Source organism: Rana temporaria, chromosome 12 (genome assembly GCF_905171775.1).
Source record: "Rana temporaria chromosome 12, aRanTem1.1, whole genome shotgun sequence".
NCBI lineage: Eukaryota > Metazoa > Chordata > Amphibia > Anura > Ranidae > Rana > Rana temporaria.
The window spans coordinates 136,132,093-136,145,494 of record NC_053500.1 but is presented as its reverse complement, the minus strand read 5'-3'; the positions used below and the strand labels follow the sequence as shown (position 1 = coordinate 136,145,494).

Here is a 13,402-nt window from a genome sequence, read left to right as displayed (position 1 = left end):
TGCGCTGGGTGTCGGGGGGGGGTGTTAGGTTGCGCTGGGTGTCGGGGGGTAGGTTGCGGTTGGTAGGTGCGCGCTGGGTTTTGGGTTGGGTAGGTGCGCGCTGGTTGTTGAGGGGGGGGGGGGGTTTTAGGTGCGCGCTGGGTTTTGGGGGGGTAGGTGCGCGCTGGGTTTTGGGGGGGGGGGGGGTAGGTGCGCGTTGGGGGGGGGTAGGTGCGCGCTGGGTGGGGGGGTAGGTGCGCGCTGGGTGGGGGGGTAGGTGCGCGCTGGGTGTCGGGGGGGGGGGGGTAGGTGCGCGCTGGGTGTCGGGGGGGAGTAGGTGCGCGCTGGGTGTCGGGGGGGGGGGGGGTGGTAGGTGCGCGCTGGGCGTCGGGGGGGGGGGGTGGTAGGTGCGCGCTGGGTGTCGGGGGGGGGTGGTAGGTGCGCGCTGGGTGTCGGGGGGGGGGGGGGTAGGTGCGCGCTGGGTGTCGGGGGGGGGTAGGTGCGCGCTGGGTGTCGGGGGGGGAGTAGGTGCGCGCTGGGTGTCGGGGGGGGGGGGGCTAGGTGCGCGCTGGGTGTCGGGGGGGGGGGGCTAGGTGCGCGCTGGGTGTCGGGGGGGGGAGTAGGTGCGCGCTGGGTGTCGGGGGGGGGGGGGGGCTAGGTGCGCGCTGGGTGTCGGGGGGGGGGGGGCTAGGTGCGCGCTGGGTGTCGGGGGGGGGGGTGGTAGGTGCGCGCTGGGTGTCGGGGGGGGGTGGTAGGTGCGAGCTGGGTGTCGGGGGGGGGGGGGGGGGTAGTAGGTGCGCGCTGGGTGTCGGTGTCGGGGGGGGTAGGTGCGCGCTGGGTGTCGGTGTCGGGGGGGTAGGTGCGCGCTGGGTGTCGGTGTCGGGGGGTAGGTGCGCGCTGGGTGTCGGTGTCGGGGGGGGTAGGTGCGCGCTGGGTGTCGGTGTCGGGGGGTAGGTGCGCGCTGGGTGTCGGGGGGGGGGGGGGGGGGTAGGTGCGCGCTGGGTGTCGGGGGGGGGGTAGGTGCGCGCTGGGTGTCGGGGGGGGGGGGGGGGGTAGGTGCGCGCTGGGTGTCGGGGGGGGGGGGTAGGTGCGCGCTGGGTGTCGGGGGGGGGGGGGTAGGTGCGCGCTGGGTGTCGGGGGGGGGGGGGGTAGGTGCGCGCTGGGTGTCGGGGGGGGGTAGGTGCGCGCTGGGTGTCGGGGGGGGGGGGGTAGGTGCGCGCTGGGTGACGGGGGGGGGGGGGTAGGTGCGCGCTGGGTGACGGGGGGGGGTAGGTGCGCGCTGGGTTTCGGGGGGGGTAGGTGCGTGCTGGGTGTCGGGGGGGGGGGGGTAGGTGCGCGCTGGGTGTCGGGGGGGGGGGGTAGGTGTGCGCTGTGTGTCGGGGGGGGGGGGTAGGTGCGCGCTGTGTGTCGGGGGGGGGGGGTAGGTGCGCGCTGTGTGTCGGGGGGGTAGGTGCGCGCTGTGTGTCGGGGGGGTAGGTGCGCGCTGTGTGTCGGGGGGGGGTAGGTGCGCGCTGGGTGTCGGGGCGGTAGGTGGGGGGGGTACTTGCGCGCTGGGTGTCGGAGGGGGGGGGTAGGTGCGCACTGGGTGTCGGGGGGGGGGGGGGGTACTTGCGCGCTGGGTGTCGGAGGGGGGGGGTAGGTGCGCGCTGGGTGTCGGGGGGGGTAGGTGCGCGCTGGGTGTCGGGGCGGTAGGTGGGGGGGGGTACTTGCGCGCTGGGTGTCGGAGGGGGGGGGGTAGGTGCGCACTGGGTGTCGGGGGGGGGGGGGGGTACTTGCGCGCTGGGTGTCGGAGGGGGGGTAGGTGCGCACTGGGTGTCGGGGGGGGGGTACTTGCGCGCTGGGTGTCGGAGGGGGGGGTAGGTGCGCACTGGGTGTCGGGGGGGGGGGGGGTACTTGCGCGCTGGGTGTCGGAGGGGGGGGGGGGTAGGTGCGCACTGGGTGTCGGGGGGGGGGGGGGGGGCTTGCACGCTGGGTGTCGGGGTTGTATTGTCTGTGTCGGGTATTATTAGATTGTAAGCTCTTCTGGCAGGGCCCTCTTATATTTTATTGTATGGTCTCCTTTTATACTGTAAAGCGCTGTGTAAACTGTTGGCGCTCTGTAAATCCCATATAATAATAATAATAAGTGTGGATTGTATGCTGCTCATTGATTGGCTGTGTAGGGACAGCGAGGGGTTAATCTCCTCTGCAGTCGGCTTCCCTTCTCTCTCTATATCTGGTGGGCGGGACATGAGTGATCCTCAACCAAACATCCCTGTCTGGCTCCTCCCCTGTAGCTTCCTGATTGGTTGGCGGGTGGAATCCCTGTCTGGGTTCATCTCCATGCTTCTTGCTCAGTGCCTGTTGGAGGGAGATGTGAGTACCTGTCATTGTGGGGCAGTTGGTGGGATTTCTGCCCCCCGGTGGGGGGGAGGGGGAGGTGTGGGGGTCAGTCTGCCTGTTATTACACGGAGGGGACATTCTTCTTCTCTGTCAGGGATTGCAGTGCTCAGTACACATGACAGGCCAGCAGCAGACAGGGGGAGCCTTGTGATGTCACCGGTGTCCTCCATCCCCCTGTGTGTGGTCACATCTCAGGACAGTCGGCTGTCACATCCCCTGGAATGGCAGACCATGGGCCTCATGCAGGAGAATGCTGATAGGATAATGTGTCCACACTCTGGGATCTCATTGGCTGCTGTCTGATTTCTTCCCTTGTGGCGGCTTTTTCCTGAATTTCCCCCTCTTCTGGATCGGCGTGCGCTCTCCGCTCTGATATAACGCTATAAATCCATTCCAGGAGAATATGCCACATGTATGGGGTGCAGAACCCATCGAGGAAACCCACCCCACCCTCCTGGATGACCCGTCCCTGTTGGGGCTTCATCGGTAAATAGAAGACATGTGCGATAATTGGTGCGAATATAGAACAGACTCCGCCTACTCTGACCACATAGTATTTATATATAAATTCAGTTTTCACTTTTATTCATTTTTTTATTTTTCTGTCTCAAGATCTCGTAGCTCAATCACCAAATGAACACTAACATTCAAATGTAACCGACAGATAACTGGGGGGTGGGCTGACGTGCAGGAGGGGATGAAGACCAATGCACAGAACTGGGGGGGGGGGGGGGGGTGAAGACCAATGCACAGAACTGGGGAGGGGGAATGAAGACCAATGCACAGGACTGGGGAGGGGGAATGAAGACCAATGCACAGGACTGGGGGGGGGGGGTGAAGACCAATGCACAGGACTGGGTGAGGAGAGAAAACCAACAGTCAGGACTGGGGGGGGGGGAGACCGGCGCATAGGACCGTGGGGGGGGTGTGTGTGAACACCGGCTCACAGGATTAGTGGGGGGGGGCAGCTCACAGGACTAGGGGGGTGATGAAGACCAATGCACAGGACTGGGTGAGGAGGGGAAGACCGGCGCATAGGACCGTGGGGGGGGGGGCCAGCTTACAGGACCAGGGGAGTGATGAAGACCGGCAGACTGGGGAGGGTGAAGACCGGCGTGGGGGGGATGGATGAAGAATGGTGCATAGGACGTTGGAGAGGGGGGCTTAAAGACCGATGGACTGGTAGGGGGGAATGAAGATCGGTGCATAGGACTGGTGGGGGGGGCGGTGAAGACCAGGAGGGGATGAAAACCAATGCACAGGACGGGGATGAATGAAGACCAACGCACGGGGGGGGGGGGGGGGAGAGATGACGACCAATGCACGGGACTACAGGGGGGGAGGGGGAGATAAAGACCAACACACAGGACTGGGGGGGGGGTGAAGACCAATGCGCAGGACTGGGGAGGGGAGAGAAGACCAACAGTCAGGACTGGACGTGGGGGGGCGGGGGGTAAATACCAACGGACTGGAGGGAAAATGAAGACCAATGCAGAGGACTAAGGGGGGGATGGATGAAGACCGGCGTGGGGGGGGATGGATGAAGACCGGTGCATAGGACTTTGGAGAAGGTGGGGGGGGCTTGAAGACCGATGGACTGGTGGGGGGGGGGGGTGAAGATCAGCACATAGGACTGGTGGGGGGGGAGGGGCGAAGATCAGCACATAGGACTGGTGGGGGGGGTGGTGAAGATCTGCGCATGGGACTGGTGGGGGGGGGGGGTGAAGATCTGCGCATGGGACTGGTGGGGGGGGGGGGTGAAGATCTGCGCATGGGACTGGTGGGGGGGGGGGTGTGAAGATCAGCGCATGGGATTGGTGGGGGGGGGGTGAAGATCAGCGCATGGGACTGGTGGGGGGGGGGGTGAAGATCAGCGCATGGGACTGGTGGGGGGGGGGGTGAAAACCAGGAGGGGATGAAGACCAGTGCACAGGATGGTGGGAGATGAAGACCATCGCACAGGACTGGGAGGGGGGGCGGGGGATGAAGACCAACGCACAGGACTGGGAGGGGGGACAGGAAGACCAACGTACAGAACTGGGTGGGGAATGAAGATCAACGCACAGGACGGGGGGGGGGGGAGAGGAAGACCAACGCACAGGACTGGGGGGTTGCATGGTGTCCCTCCTTTCTGATTAGGGTGGGGCTCTACAGTTCCAGTCTCCATCCTCAATAGTTGCCCTCCCCCAGGGCACACCGTGGACCTGATTTTGTGGGGTCTTGCCTTTTTCCCTCATTTTATGAAGATATCAGATTTTTTCCTTATTTTCCCTTTAATCTTTTTTTTTTTCAGATACAGAAGATCTGCCAGACATCTGTACAGGACTTTATCTATACATTGAAATACCACAAGACACTAAAGGTAAGCTCCAGACTGGTGTAAGGCCATAAAACCCGGAAGTGTTTGTTATCCTGGTCCATACACTGCAAGATTTAAGATTGTGGGAACTCTCCCCTTCCTCTGTGTAGAACAATGGAGCTGAGCGATGCCAATCTCCAGGGTCTGACCGAATATCTCCGGAAGACTCTGGACCCAGATCCTGCTGTGAGACGTCCTGGTATGTACAGCGCCACAGTATACATCATAGATTTCTATTTCTTAGTCCTTGGTGTGACGAGTCAGTGGGTGATATCTCATGTTCTCCTCTATGGAGATACAATTATATGAACGTTGTAGTCAGTAGATGTTCTCCTCTATGGAGATACAATTATATGAACGTTGTAGAGTCAGTAGATGTTCTCCTCTATGGAGATACGATTATATGAACGTTGTAGAGTCAGTAGATGTTCTCCTCTATGGAGATACAATTATATGAACGTTGTAGGGTCAGTAGATGTTCTCCTCTATGGAGATACGATTATATGAACGTTGTAGGGTCAGTAGATGTTCTCCTCTATGGAGATACGATTATATGAATGTTGTAGGGTCAGTAGATGTTCTCCTCTATGGAGATACAATTATATGAACGTTGTAGGGTCAGTAGATGTTCTCCTCTATGGAGATACAATTATATGAACGTTGTAGTCAGTAGACGTTCTTCTCTATGGAGATACGATTATATGAACGTTGTAGTCAGTAGATGTTCTCCTCTATGGAGATACGATTATATGAACGTTGTAGGGTCAGTAGATGTTCTCCTCTATGGAGATACGATTATATGAACGTTGTAGTCAGTAGATGTTCTCCTCTATGGAGATACGATTATATGAACGTTGTAGGGTCAGTAGATGTTCTCCTCTATGGAGATACGATTATATGAACGTTGTAGAGTCAGTAGATGTTCTCCTCTATGGAGATACGATTATATGAACGTTGTAGAGTCAGTGGATGCTCTCCTCTATGGAGATACAATTATATGAACGTTGTAGAGTCAGTAGATGTTCTCCTCTATGGAGATACGATTATATGAACGTTGTAGGGTCAGTAGATGTTCTCCTCTATGGAGATACAATTATATGAACGTTGTAGGGTCAGTGGATGTTCTCCTCTATGGAGATACGATTATATGAACGTTGTAGGGTCAGTGGATGTTCTCCTCTATGGAGATATGATTATATGAATGTTGTAGGGTCAGTGGATGTTCTCCTCTGTGGAGATATGATTATATGAACGTTGTAGGGTCAGTAGATATTCTCCTCTATGGAGATACAATTATATAAACATCAATGGCGATATCACTTAATGCTCTTGGAGAGTGTGACATCTGGGGGGAGCGGATGGTACCAACCTGACTTCTTCCTGATTTCTGTGACTTTTAGCTGAAAAGTATCTGGAGTCCGTAGAAAGCAATGCCAACTATCCCCTGCTGCTATTAACCCTTCTGGAACGTTCCCAGGACACCGTTATTAAAGTGTGCTCATCTGTCACTTTCAAAAATTACATCAAGAGGAACTGGAGGGTTGTGAGTACCTGTGTGTGGGGGTCTGTCCCTGCCCCGTGTGTGGGGGTTCCTAGATGTCTGTCTTTTCCTTATGTATTTGGGTTTCCATCTCATTCCTTTCTGTGGCGCTTCTGGGCATCCATCTTCTGGAGGTTCCCCCGTAGTGTGTGAGGGCTTTAGAGAGTTTACCTCTTCCCTCTGTGGGGAGGGGGTCTGTCTCTGTGTGTTGGGCTCCCTCTTCTCCGGTGTGTGGGGCTTCTGGGGGTCCCTCTCCTCCCTCTGTATTGGGGTCCCTCCCTGCGTGTGGGGCTCCATCTCCCTTTCTGAGTTCTGGGACCCTGTGGCTTCCGTGTGTGTGTGGGGGGGGGGGGGGGTCTGTTTTTGCAACTCCTTGGGGTCCTTCTGTGTGTGCACGGCTCCTGGGCGGTCTCCCTCCTCCATGTGTTTTTTTTTGGGGAGGGGCTGTCTCCTCCCTGTGTGTGGGGGTTTCCCTTTCCTAGCTGACCTTTTGGGGTCCGTCCCTCCCGGTTGGGGAGGGGGGGGGGGTCAGCCTCTTACCTGTGTTTGGGGCTCTTGGGGGGGGGGGGGGGCTGGAAATGTCATGTCTCCTATGTGTGCTGGTCTCCCCTCTTATGTGCAGAGTTTCAGGGGTACCTCTTTTCCGTGTGGGGGGGGGGGGTTCCCCCTTTCTTCCTCTTATGTGGGGGTCTGTCCCTTTTAAAATTAAGGACTTTGGGAGTTTGGATGCACCAAGGGCAATGTGTAAAGTGGGTTAGTATGATCAGCTTCCTTTGCAGCCTTATACAGGTCAGAATAGGAAGAAGAAATGGGCAAGGATTTAGGGAGAAGGGATGGGGAATAGGCAAGGATTTAGGAAGAGGGGATGAGGAAATGGGCAAGGATTGAGGAAGAGGGGATGGGGGTGTGGGCAAGGATTGAGGAAGAGGGGATGGGGGTGTGGGCAAGGATTGAGGAAGAGGGGATGGGGGTGTGGGCAAGGATTGAGGAAGAGGGGATGGGGGAGTAGGCAAGGATTGAGGAAGAGGGGATGGGGGAGTGGGCAAGGATTGAGGAAGAGGGAATGGGGGAGTGGGCAAGGATTGAGGAAGAGGGAATGGGGGAGTGGGCAAGGATTGAGGAAGAGGGGATGGGGGTGTGGGCAAGGATTGAGGAAGAGGGAATGGGGGAGTGGGCAAGGATTGAGGAAGAGGGAGTGGGCAAGAATTTATGAAGAGGGGTTGAGGGAATGGGCAAGGGTTTATGAAGAGGGGATGAGGGAGTGGGCAAGGATTGAGGAAGAGGGGATGGGGAATGGGCAAGGATGGAGGAAGTGGGGTTGAGGGAATGAGCAAGAATTGAGGAAGAGGGGATGAGAGAGTGGGCAAGGATTGAGGAAGAGGGGTTGAGGGAATGAGCAAGAATTGAGGAAGAGGGGATGAGAGAGTGGGCAAGAATTGAGGAAGAGGGGATGAGAGAGTGGGCAAGGATTAAGGATGAGGGAGTGGGCAAGGATTGAGGAAGAGGGGTTGAGGGAATGGGCAAGGATTTATGAAGAGGGGATGAGGGAGTGGGCAAGGATTGAGGAAGAGGGGATGAGGGAGTGGGCAAGGATTTATGAAGAGGGGATGGGGGAATGGGCAAAGATTGAAAAAGGACTGTTTTACCCCAAACAAATTGTGTTGTAGTTTTTATTAGAAGTATCTTTTTTTAGATTGAAGATGAGCCGAATAAGATCTGTGAGGCGGACCGTGTCGCTATTAAAGCCAACATAGTAAACCTGATGCTGAGCAGCCCGGAGCAGATTCAGAAACAGGTAAGTTCCCCTTTTCCCCCGGTTCTGGTGAGCCCAATCATTGGTGTTGATTCTCGTCCTCTAACCTCCACTCTCTCTTTAGCTCAGTGACGCCATCAGTATCATTGGGCGAGAGGACTTCCCTCAGAAATGGCCGGATCTACTGATGGAAATGGTCAATCGCTTCCAGAGTGGAGATTTTCACGTGATTAATGGCGTCCTTCACACCGCTCACTCATTATTCAAGAGGTACAGAGTGCCCCTCTTCTTCGTGTATTGTGTACCCTTGTGTGTGTAATTTAGGTAAAAAAATAAAAAAGTGTACCTTAACTCAGAAAGCAAAGATCTGCTGAGTTAGGCTGGGTCCACACTACGATTTTCCCGTCCGTCAGCCGCATACGATTTCAGTATTGAAAACGTACGGGCCCGTACGGGAAAATGCATACATAGACAATGCATTGCAAATCGTATGCACTCAGATGCATCCGGGTGCGTACGATTTGCTGGCAAAACGTTTTTTAACAGTACGCAAAACCGTGTTCAACCACGGTTTTGCTGCCGTTTTTGAAACCGTATGGCAAACGCATACGTTTTTTTTTAACATTAAAGTCAATGGAAAACGCACATATGTGCGGTTCCATACGTTTACGTCCGTTTCAGCCGCATACGTTTTTTCATATAAATCGTATGCGCTGACGGACGGGAAAATCGTAGTGTGAACCCAGCCTTAGAGAGAACATCTAGAAATATTTTTTGTGCCTAAGCTGTACCATGAAAAATTAACTTTTTTGTTTTTAAATCCTCTTGATAAATTTTAGTACAATTCCTGTGCTTGGTCACGCTTGTTCTTTGACCTCATAGCTGTATATGTGCAGTGTGGGTTGTAAGGCACTGCTGTCTCAGCAGATTTGGAGTGAGATTTAGTGATGTCTTCTGAGCTGCTCACTGTTCTACTTGCTGGAGTGCATGCTGTGCCTGAGAACCTGCCATGCAAGGATCTCCCTGCTTCTGCTTGATCCATTCAGTGGATCTTTGCTTCCTCTACGTCAAATATCACCCAACTAGTCATGAAGGGGACAGCTCTAACGTGAGGAAGCAAAGCCCTGCTCCTCTACCAAGATGTCTTCCTCCATACGGAGGAAGGCATGCTAAGTCAGTAATGGGGAAGAATCGCCTGCAGGGAGACCATGGGCAATACTGGTGACCAGGCCTCTGTCCTCTGCCTACCTTTCTTTTGGGCACAACTTTCACAGTACAGGTTCTCTTTAATATCTTTAGAAGTATAGTTATTCTTTTAGCAACCTTTGGTTATGAAGGTCTCACAGACTGAGCTTATTGAACACCCTATTCTGAGGGTAGTGTGGGACCACTTCATAGCCAGAAATGCCCCCCCCCCCAGATAATGCCTGTTCTACATTATTTAATAACTGAAGAACTTTTAGACTGTTTACACAGACACAGTTGAAGCTCTTTCTTTTCCTGTAAGCTATTTCTTCTTCCTTTTAGGTATCGTCATGAGTTTAAATCCAGCGAGCTGTGGACTGAGATTAAGCTGGTGCTGGATACCTTTGCTGCTCCCCTCACCAACCTCTTCCAGGTACTTCTATGTACTATGCATGTCCAGAAACCCCACCAGGGATTTATTACATAGAGGGGTTCCCGCATAATACATGAATGCTCATACTCTATAGTTCAGTGGTCTGAGCGAAGTATAATGATAGATCTCCCTGCTCTCCTGTTGCTAGTAAAGGAGACTTCGTCATATCCCCAGGTGACTTTCACAGTAGATATGAAACACCCCGGGTGCAATTTACAGTAGATGTGACCTATTCCCCATACCCCGGGTGCAAGTCACAGTAGATGTGACCTATTCCCCCATACCCCGGGTGCAAGTCACAGTAGATGTGACCTATTCCCCCATACCCCGGGTGCAAGTCACAGTAGATGTGACCTATTCCCCCATACCCCGGGTGCAAGTCACAGTAGATGTGACCTATTCCCCCATACCCCGGGTGCAAGTCACAGTAGATGTGACCTATTCCCCCATACCCCGGGTGCAAGTCACAGTAGATGTGACCTATTCCCCCATACCCCGGGTGCAAGTCACAGTAGATGTGACCTTTTCCCCGGGTGCAAGTCACAGTAGATGTGACCCATTCCCCCATACCCCGGGTGCAAGTCACAGTAGATGTGACCTATTCCCCCATACCCCGGGTGCAAGTCACAGTAGATGTGACCCATACCCCGGGTGCAAGTCACAGTAGATGTGACCCATACCCTTAGACCTTAGATTGTAAGCTCCTTGAGGGAAGGGACTGATGTACAATGTATATATAAAGCGCTGTGTAAATTGACAGCGCTGTGTAAGTACCTTAATAATAATATACCCCGGGTCCAGGTCACAGTAGATCCAGAATTTACCCCTATACCCTGGGTGCCAGGCACAGTAGATCTGGAATATATTTCATACCCCTGGCACCGGTCTGAGTACATTTTTTTTTATTTTTTCTCTTCCTCCAGGCAACCATCGGTCTGTGTAATACTCGTGCCAGTGATGTGGCTGCCTTAAAGGTTCTTTTCTCCTCGTTGATTCTGATTGCCAAACTCTTCTACAGCTTAAACTTCCAGGTAAGCTCTCCATAAGCGCGGCTGTACAGGTGAACTGTGCAATGTATGGCTCTGCAGAGTATTGTGTAGACCTTTCTGTGCTTCCCCTGTCTCCAGGCCGGCAGTGTATACATTGATAATTGTGTTAGTCAGCCATGGAAAGCTGCGTGAGTAAAGCCGGGTTCGCTTTAAATTGGTTCACGTAGCAGATACCGTTGCCCCCCCCTATTGATCCATTCTATTGGAAGTGAGGAGAAACAACCCGATGGAAGCTGCAGGATAATTCTAGCTGGAGATTGCATAGATTTGAGGACTTTGTCCCCGTCCTCATGTGTTCACACCGCTATCTGAGTGATCAAGCACCAGCTTGATGTCACAAGGCCAGTCACATGCTCAATTTCCCCACATGCAGCTATATTTCCCTTTTCTCCTGACCACAGGGAAGGCGAGTGTATGCTGGACATGGGCCACCATTAAAGGGCACCCGTTCTCAAAGCACAGGCTCACCCATGGGGGTCTTTCCACCCTAAGCTGATATTTCAGTGTTTGGCTGCCGAAGCGTTGAACCACCTGATGTTTTGTCATCCATTTAGGATCTTCCAGAGTACTTTGAAGATAACATGGAGACCTGGATGACCAACTTTCACAGTCTGCTAACTCTGGACAACAAGCTGCTGCAGACAGATGTAAGTGCTCCACCTTTTATGGAAATGAACACTAATCCTGTAAAATACACTTTTGGATCTATATCTTGACTAGGGTTGCCAACTGTCAGTAAATTTACGTTCGTAAAAATCTGTGACACTTGCAACTGTCCGTAAAGATCAGGGTCTGATAATTTGCTATGCTGTGTTGGCTTTTGTTAGTGTAAACCAGGCAAATTACTGTATTTATCGGGGTTATTGCGCGCTCCGGCGTATAGCGCGCACCCCTAATGTGGACCCGCAATTCCTGTAAAAAAATGTTTTTAGTACTTACAGTTTTGGTGTCTTGCGCGGCGGCCTCGTCAGGTCCGGCGTCCGTCTGCGGCTTCGGTGGTGTCCTCCCGGCTTCTCCTGCGCAGTCTCCTCGCCGAATCACCGCTTCCCGCGCTCAGTTTGAACACCTCCGCCGACGTATACCGAGTGCAGTACATTCGGCCAGGCTCGGGTTCGCTCGTGCTCACGCTCTGTGACGTTTATGCGTGAGCACGAGCGAAGCTGAGCCTGGCCGAATGTAGCCGAGTGTACTGCACTCGGTATACGTCGGCGCAGGCATTCAAACTGAGCGCGGGTATCGGCGTATATCACGCACCCACGATTTTCCCCTTATTTTAAGGGGAAAAAAGTGCGCGGTATACGCCGATAAATACGGTTATTACTTAGAACCCCCAAAGATTATATATTTTCCTGAAAGCAAAGTCCCTGGAGAAAAAAAAATGGTTGAATTTTTTTTGTTACGTGATATTTGAGCAGCGGTTTTACAAAAGCAATTTTTTGGGGGATAATTACACTTTAATGAATTTGAGTGTACACAAACACAATATAATCAATTGTTTGGTAAGAAATAAAATATGTTACACGAGTAAACAGATGCCTAACATGTCACGCTTTAAAATTGCGTTTGCGCGTGGAATGGCGACAAACACTTAAAAATCTTCATAGGCGATGCTTTAAAAGCCTTTACAGGTTACCACTTTAGAGTTACGCAGTGCTAAAACAATATCCCTGGGACATGTGCAGTGATGCCTCACATCTAAGGTGCGATAATCGTTTTACATATGCATGCTGGACCGGCGTGTGTATTTGTATTTGCGTGGGGGAGCAAGAGCGTGTTTGTTTTTTATTTTTTTCACCTACCACGTTGTTGTGTTTTTTTTTTTTTTTTTTCATTTTACATCCCTTATGATAGCTGGGACAGTGACAGGTTTTCTTTACTGAGATATTTGGGGACTATTAGATCCCTGGTCTCTCCTGTGCCCTCAAAAACATCTGACGGCAGAGAAGAGACCTGGGGTCTAATCAACCCCAGATCTCTCAACTTGCCCATGCTTTACAAGCCGATAACAGCTTGTGAACCACAAACCGAAAGGGGCAAAATCCTTGTTGCTTCCGTTTTCATAGACCATAGAGATTATCGGGGAACAGAAGTTTTTTCTTCATCTCTATAGTGTGTCACACCGACTGCTGGTTAAAGTCTTAGTCAGCCCGGTGGAACGGGAGAGCCGGCAAGATGGAGGTAGGAAACCACCACATGTAAAATTGATCCCTTCTGACAAGAGAGGAAATATTAGTATTAAAGCGTTTAACTGAAAAAAAAAAAAAAAATGATGTTATATGTATTATTTGGCTCCCTGTAACACCTAAAATACCTGGCTGATCCTGCCTGGCTCTGCCCTCCCCTCTGTAAAACTGACCACGGTGTATTATGGCTGCTGAGCCCTGACACAGTGGTCGATCTATGTCCCTCTGTCATCCGCAGCTCTCCTGTCTCTCCTCTGTCGTCGTCCTCCCTCCTCCCCTCTCATCTGTCACCCTCCTTCCTTCCCCTCTCCTCTATTGTCCTCCTTCCTTTCCCCTCCCCTCTCCTCTGTCGTCCCCTCCTCTCTCCTCTGTCATCGTCCTATCCCCGCTCCTCTGTCGTTGTCCTCCCCCCCCCCCCCCCCTCCCTGCCTGTCTGCTCCTGTGTCAGTACCCACCGCCTGCTGCTGAAATAACATTTCACTGTCTTGTTATCCTAGGTGCTCCTGTGTCTGTGTTTTATTAAAATAAATGACTGCTAT

At 53.3% G+C, this 13,402-nt stretch overlaps 1 protein-coding gene across 2 annotated transcripts in view; it reads left to right on the top strand.

Annotated features, from left to right (window-relative positions):
• The window catches only part of CSE1L (chromosome segregation 1 like), a 35,269-nt gene that overhangs the window by 1,611 nt on the left and 20,256 nt on the right, over window positions 1–13,402 (top strand). Inside the window, exons 1-9 of one of the 2 annotated variants that reach the window (XM_040330867.1) lie at window positions 2,247–2,334; window positions 4,655–4,723; window positions 4,831–4,919; window positions 6,121–6,263; window positions 7,954–8,055; window positions 8,138–8,283; window positions 9,541–9,631; window positions 10,555–10,662; window positions 11,235–11,327. In XM_040330867.1, coding sequence (XP_040186801.1) covers window positions 4,835–4,919; window positions 6,121–6,263; window positions 7,954–8,055; window positions 8,138–8,283; window positions 9,541–9,631; window positions 10,555–10,662; window positions 11,235–11,327 — 768 coding nt within the window. In that variant the 5' untranslated portion in view covers window positions 2,247–2,334; window positions 4,655–4,723; window positions 4,831–4,834. Of the gene's footprint in view, window positions 1–2,246; window positions 2,335–4,654; window positions 4,724–4,830; window positions 4,920–6,120; window positions 6,264–7,953; window positions 8,056–8,137; window positions 8,284–9,540; window positions 9,632–10,554; window positions 10,663–11,234; window positions 11,328–13,402 lie in introns of those variants that run through there. The other variant, XM_040330866.1, reaches the window with a different exon arrangement.